The sequence below is a fragment of the Etheostoma spectabile genome, chromosome 15, assembly GCF_008692095.1.
Source record: "Etheostoma spectabile isolate EspeVRDwgs_2016 chromosome 15, UIUC_Espe_1.0, whole genome shotgun sequence".
Lineage (NCBI taxonomy): Eukaryota > Metazoa > Chordata > Actinopteri > Perciformes > Percidae > Etheostoma > Etheostoma spectabile.
Genome location: NC_045747.1, coordinates 15,066,504 through 15,073,497, shown reverse-complemented (window position 1 = coordinate 15,073,497; position 6,994 = coordinate 15,066,504). Strand labels below are relative to the sequence as shown.

The 6,994-nt window shown below is 41.5% G+C and overlaps 2 protein-coding genes across 5 annotated transcripts in view; both read right to left on the bottom strand.

Annotated features, from left to right (window-relative positions):
• Window positions 1-1,679, bottom strand: part of eftud2 (elongation factor Tu GTP binding domain containing 2) — a 12,543-nt gene extending 10,864 nt beyond the window's left edge. The window contains exons 1-7 of the mRNA XM_032537805.1: window positions 1,517-1,679; window positions 1,265-1,343; window positions 992-1,066; window positions 699-764; window positions 565-600; window positions 210-300; window positions 35-117 (exon numbers count right to left, since the gene is read on the bottom strand). Coding sequence (XP_032393696.1) covers window positions 35-117; window positions 210-300; window positions 565-600; window positions 699-764; window positions 992-1,051 — 336 coding nt within the window. The 5' untranslated portion in view covers window positions 1,052-1,066; window positions 1,265-1,343; window positions 1,517-1,679. The remainder of the gene's footprint in view (window positions 1-34; window positions 118-209; window positions 301-564; window positions 601-698; window positions 765-991; window positions 1,067-1,264; window positions 1,344-1,516) is intronic.
• Window positions 1,680-4,767: 3,088 nt separating this feature from the next.
• phospho1 (phosphoethanolamine/phosphocholine phosphatase 1) overlaps window positions 4,768-6,994 on the bottom strand; it is a 13,666-nt gene continuing 11,439 nt past the window's right edge. For 2 of the 4 annotated variants that reach the window (XM_032537379.1, XM_032537376.1), the window contains one exon: window positions 4,768-6,374. In XM_032537379.1, coding sequence (XP_032393270.1) covers window positions 5,569-6,336 — 768 coding nt within the window. In that variant the 5' untranslated portion in view covers window positions 6,337-6,374 and the 3' untranslated portion in view covers window positions 4,768-5,568. Of the gene's footprint in view, window positions 6,524-6,635; window positions 6,896-6,994 lie in introns of those variants that run through there. The other 2 variants (XM_032537377.1, XM_032537375.1) reach the window with 2 other exon arrangements.

Genomic DNA, 6,994 nt, shown 5'->3' with positions numbered 1-6,994 from the left:
TTGGAAGAAGAAGAAAAAAAAAAAAGCGACTCACTCCTTCTGCTGCGTCTATGAAGAGGACAACACCGTCTGAGATCCGGATGCTGGATGTGACCTCGTCAGAGAAGTTTACGTGGCCTTTGAGGGAGACACAAGATTTTACATCACTTTCTGCTATGATACACCAAACCATACTTACAGGAAACAAAGCATCCAGCTGCACACAATACCTGGTGTATCCATGATGTTGAAAAGGTAGGATTTGCCCCTGGAGTCTGGTAGGACCATTGTGACAGGGGTGCTCTTGATACCAACTCCTCTCTTTGGAAAAAGAACAAGATAGAAATCACCTTTGCAGGAAGGGTACCAAAGTTCATCGTTAAAGCTTTTTTTTCTTAAAAATTATAATTTCTGGCAACAAGGTCCTGCAACGTTGCTTTGTTAGAAGACTAAGTCCAGTTGTTCAATTAAACTGCATTCTTTTGTCGATCACATTACAATGTTTACAATTACTAGCCATTCTAATATGTTGTAACCAAATGTATTTCAAGAAGTGTTATGCCACAGTTCAAACAAACCACTCACCTCCTGTTCTGTAAAGAGGATGTCTGTGTAACGGAGCTGAAAAAGCCCAAAGTCATGTTAGTTTCTGCTGTCATATACATCATCCAAATGTAATAAACTGCAAAGATGCGTTTATTAGTACTGTCAACACTCACATCCACATCATCTCTTTTCCTGATTTCTGGGTGCGTCTGTTCAATCAGGCAGTCCACAAAACAGGTCTGAACAGAAAAAAACAAATTCATTAGATCTCCATGAGTCACAGATGAGTCTCAAGTGCAGCCACGTTATTGGCATATGCTCCAAAACATTCCTACCCTCCAACAAATTTTAAATCTAAGGAACACATGTCCTCTCTGGCAAAATGCCACAGAAGAGCCCTCAGTAGAAACCCACACAGCTAAATGGAAAAACTGAGTTAGAAACAGCCCGTAAGGCAGACTCTAACCTTGCCGTGGTGAAGGTGACCACACAGGGTGATGTTACGGATTAGCTCAGGACCGTCCATTAGATCTGCAAGGATCTGCGAGAGAGGAGAGGGGGGGTGGGGGGGGGGGGGGGTGACACAAACATTTGTAAATGAAAGATATGTAATGGGAACTACACTAGATCAAAAAGAGTGCTGTTGCACCAGTTAGGATCTGGATGAACATTTGCATCTACAGACATTTCAGGCAAAGAATAACAAGACATCCTGCTTACAACCATGAAGACAACTTACTCCATATCATAAACAGTGGCAGGTAACTCCTGCTCCATCAGGGTGAACTGCTTGTTCTTCACAGGCTTGATGATAGGCTCTGGATTGGAGAGAAAACACTAGCGTTTGTATGTTTATCTTAATAGCATATGACTTATTAGCATCTATCACATACCATTATAAATAGGTGAAAGTATGTGGATTAAGTAACCAAACACTATGCACTTTGTTGTAAACATGCAAATACAGAGCATGATGTTCTTTGTGTCTAACCTGTGAGAGGTTGTGTATCTTCCTCTTGGACAATAGTTTCCACTTCGGGCCCATAAACCTCCTCTGCTGTAGGATAGTACTTCTTGTCCTCATGCAGGACCACCTCCATACCCGGGACATCCTCATCAGCATCAGCAGGCTCATCATCATCATCTTCGTCACCCTGCACAAGGAGAGAGTTATTAACATGACATGTGAGCACATATTGTATAAACAATCTAAATTACTACCTAGTCGTGACTGTTAACACTGATTTTTTTTTGCGTACCTCGTCAACATCTCTGTCCCCTGCATCCAGATCATCTTCATCGTCGTCAGAGTCCAGCTCTGGACCAATGTAGTTTCCAAACTCGTCGTACAGATCAGCCTCCATCTTGTAGAGAACTGACAGAGGGCGTTAATGAATATTAGTGCGTTTTGTTTAATGGTAAAGCCAATATAGGAACAAGATCCAATGCAAAAAAGACAATTCTACAGCATTTTAGCTGAAACGTTTTTATATTAGACAAATAATATCTTTACCTAATGTGGAGAAAGCATACAACAGGATACAACTGGAAGTGTTTTAACATGTAATTAGTTTTAATTAGCTGTGTAACGTGAAGTCTTGCTGTGTGAGTCAACGTACACCATTAACGTCAATGTAGTTATTTTCACGTCTCCTTTGTAATAATTTGAATTGCAATGTGAATTAGCTAAGCTTTGCTTATATTTCCAAAAGGTCGGTGATACCACTAGATAACTAGCTTACTTAACAGTAGCCTAAATTAAATTACCAGTAACGCCAATGCTAGCTTTGCATGCAACGTTAGCATTTATGCATCAACAAAAATGTATCAAGCGTACAGATGCTTGCTGTCAGCCAAAACTCACACAAAAAAAAAAAATTAGTTCCAGGCAGCAGTTTTCAATAAATTGCTTTTTTTTCCTGGTGTTGGCAATGTTATTAGCGAGCCAAAAACTAGCATCCTAGCAAGCTAACAGTAAAGAAATGAATGACTTGGAGGCGACGTTTCAGTTACGTTGTTTAGCTAACGTTATCACACAGCACAAAACTATAACTCGCAGGCTGCAAAACCAACGTACCTGTATTGTGTTATAACGCGGTCAGGAAAGAGTATTGTCAAACGAGTTACAAGCTGGGTATATGTATTCAGAAGATGAATAACTTTACAAATAGCGCCATGCGCATGAGAAATTACTTCCGCCTCTCTTCTTCTATTGAATGAGGTCGGTGAGCGTTCATCGTTGTGCTCACTATCGCCCCCATCGGTAGATGTTGTATGTGTCCCAGCAATTCACTGCACATTTGGCATAGCTGTGTGTCAAAACTTGGGCATAATGCATAGACTCGGCCAGACTTTAAGGCATTTTCCGACGAATGAGTACCGTAAAGGTGGCCTTAACTTTTCGAGCTTTAACACTTTAAATGATACATTTAAATTCAATTGGATCACGTGATTGGAACTATAATATTGACATAATTCCCCTCATACTTGCTTCTTTTCATGAAGAAATATTATTGGCCTAGCTAGTCTTTAATCTTCAGACATAACTGTAGTCCCCACAGAATAATGCATGTGTTTTTATTCAAAATTAGATCAATTTATTTTAATAACAATATTCTGTTGGTCAGTCCATTATTTAACCAAGATGGTCAACTTTATTCTTAATCTGAATGTCTACAGGAGTGTGGTATCCCTGTTAATCAGGGAGTTTTGATGTCCACAGGTGTAAATGCATTTTTTGGAGGTTACAGGGCTGATGGTTATCTCCCCGTTTTAGGTAATGTACTTCATACTGATGTTGGGAGAAGTTGCTTCTCTCCACCCTTTAAGAATATCAACAAAATGGTTTGTCAACCTTTCCCAACATGATATTTAGTAAGCTACACCCTCCTCTTTATCTGGTCCAAGGCCTGGCTTCTGCCGCAGAAGTTTTTACTGACTAATAAAGTCAAAGACATGTCTTTTAAAATGCTTCATAGGTTTTACCCAACAAACCACTATATACAGAAGCTTAACATAGACAGCAATGTAAACAGTACATTTCGTGGGAATCAAAGAGTGCATTTATTTTGGTTTTGCCCTCATACTAAATTACTTTTGAGTAAACTGTCTACATGGCTGATCTTATTTACCCTGAATTCTCCTTGTGTTGGGAAAACGTAATTTTTGGTTTCTTTAATTAGACACAAATCTCACCTCTCAAGTTTATTTAATCAACCTGATTTACATTTTGACCAAATTTTACATCCATAAGTCCAAATTCCAAAATAAAACCCCATCTCTCATAAAGCTGTCCATTCACATTTAACACTCTACTTCTATGTCTTGTTCCAGTAATAGGAAAGCTGTTAGAACACACTCACTATACTTTTCAAATCCTCAATGTAAATTCAGTTGTATTGTTTCTTTTTATTATTATTAGTGTTTAATTTTTGTATTTCCCCTGGTGTACTTGACCTGTTTGCATTGCATACACTTGTAGCTGTATACTGTTACTACTACAGTATATGCTCAATAAAAAATGTCCTGCGACAAGCCGCTTTGACAACAGACTCTTTAAATAGACGAGAATGTAGTTAGGCACTGTGACCACTTGAGGACAGTGAACATTTACTCATGACAGTTGGTCATGAAATATAAATCTACCTGAAAAAAATGGCCTGGTGTGCGTGGTATTAAAAGTGTATACTCTTATTAGGCCTGTAATGGACCTGTATAATGGATAAATAAATGATACTTATAACTGAAAATTAAATAAGTTCAATTGAATGAGCCCTATAGCCTTATTCCAGAACAACTTTCTAAGATTTAAATTAATTTATGAAAATTAACAATCTATAAATATTAAAAAACTAAAGAACCTATACTTTTTAAATAAGTAATGAGTATTTCAGAAACATACCCATTTCTACTGATGTTAAATACAAAAACACTAATAGCACCTCTAGGCTATTTGGTGGAACGTGACTAAATTAGCCTCCTTAAGATTTTTCTATTGTTAGTTTGTTCTATTATTGTCCCTTTCATGGGACTTGTATTTAAACTGCTGTCGATGTGGTATGATTGCAAATGACTACATTAACCTTTCAGAGAAGTGAAGCGTGATGTTGAAAAGAAGCACTGATGTTCAAATATAGAATGTGGCCTTCAGATAGGCTACATGTAGCATACAACAGGGGGGTGTATGAATTATTCCATGTGGATGTTGATGAGGTTTAATGATGCATTCAGACACAAGCATTGTTTCAGTTGATGGCTTTATTCCTGCTGGTGTTAATATTTCTTTCAGTAGGCCTGGCCCACACAGTACAGACACAACAGAATGATAAACATAATAAACAACCATAGAGCATTGTCATACATTCCTAAATTAGACATAGGATATTCTCTGAGAAGCATATTGATACAAAAAAATAGTGTTTGGTCATCTTGTAGATATGTTGAAATGCCCATTAGATGGCAGTGTAGGCTACTCAGATTCCTGTATTGAGACTTATTTTACAATTCGTATTAAAAAAAAAAAAAAGTGCATGATAAGAAAACACATTTGCTATTAAAGAGCAACCCATCACTTAGGCTAGTTGACATAAGCATCCGTAATATTTGAAATAGTACTGCTACTTAGGTTTCTTTATTGACCCAGGTTAACACTCAAAAGCACCATTACCCATTGCAATAGGGTATTTATGATACACATACAGACCAACTCATACTCTTACTTCTAAATGTTTTTCTATTGCCTATAGGCCTCATAAAGCATTGGAATTATCATTGCTTTCCTCTCTTCTGGTGACAGTGGCAGGCTTCCATAATCACTAACCTGCCTCTGTTCTGAGTGACCTTTGGAACAAAACAAGAGAGGCTAGACTGAGGCACGTGCAGACTAGACACACTTTATTTTTTACTGACAGTAGGCTACAAGTGATTGTAGGCTATTGCTTGGAAGATAGTCCCTGCGACTATTTTACCTGAGTATGTGACTAAAAGTGTCAATTGGCCCCTTACTGCCCCCCTTCCTGTCTCTGCAGTGTGCACCCCTCTAGGCTACTCTGCCACCAGCTTCCTCAGCCTCTGCACCACTTCCTCCGCGTTGACCCACGGCACCGTGACGGCCTTGAACTCCCCGGGCATGGCTTCATGGGTCTCCGTGATCAGCCGGTGCATGGGGAAATCCCGTCGCGGGAAAGCCACGTCCCGGGGCCCGAGGGAGAGCGCTGGGCAGAAGTCGTTGGCTCCGTCCCCCACGTAGAAGACCCTCTGGTACGGACGGCCCCGCTCTTGCGTCCTTCGAGACACGTAGTCCCTGACGACCACCTGCTTGCACAAGTTGTTGGGGCAGCGCGGGCAGTCGTGGGAGTGAAAGGGCCGCATCACCAGCCGACCATCCTTGTTGAAGGTGGCCGGGTTGCTGAAGATCCGGTGGAAGAGTGGGCGGGCACCGGCACGCCGGAGCCAGGACTCGATGAAGAAGGTGTTGGCGTCGGACAACAGCACCACTTCAAAGTCCTGCGGGGGCCGGGTGCGGAGGAACTGGAAGAGGGTGATCATGCCGGGGGTGGCCGGTATCTTCTCCATGATGTTGCGCATGTCGCTCTCGGTGACGCCCTGCTCGGCCAGGTAGGTCAGCACGCGCTGCATGTACTCGTTGTAGCGGCCGGGTTGGTAGGTGTCCTTCAGCCAGCCCGGGAGGTGCTGACCAGGGGCGGCCTGCACCACTAGATCGTCGCTGGTTTCATCCACGATGGTCTCATCGAAGTCAAAGAAGATGAGGAAGCGCTTGTCGGAGGAGATGTTCGCCGAATTGGAGGCCATGATCTCTGAGCGTCTGGACCCGGAGAGTTCCCCCTCGCCTGGGGGATGGGGTGGGACATAACAGCAGTTGAATATTGAATCCCCCATGATTGACTATGCCACACCTCTTTTACTGTCGGCATCAAATCTCCCCTTCTTCTCTCCCACGCTCCAGCATCCCACGCTAGGCAGGCTACAGAATGGCTGTCTGAGAAAATGAAATGCATGAATACACGAAGGATGGGGATCGGGGTGGAGATTATAAAAGAAAAAAAGAAAAAACAGAATCAACAATAAAACTTAAAATAAAAAGAAATTACATATGTGTGAGTGAAGTGAGCAAAGCAGCCAGCCAGCAGTGCTTTCAAACCAGAAGAGACAGCATCCAGCTCATCTGGGTCTCAGGAAAAATGGGAAGGACTTTCTACTAAAGTAAGAGGAGGGGTTGGGGATCATCCTGCTGTAGCAGAAGTTAAACAATTAGGAGGGGAATATGATTATATTCGGATCTATTAAATAGCTTAACTGGTCTACATGCACACCCTGCAAGAAAGCAAGCAGATGTAGGCCTGTTAGCCTACATTACACAAACAAGCAAGACCTGCCCCATATGTTTACAGTGTATATATCTGCTCGCATAGAATACAGAGGTAGCCTGTGTGTGTGTGTGTGTGTGTGT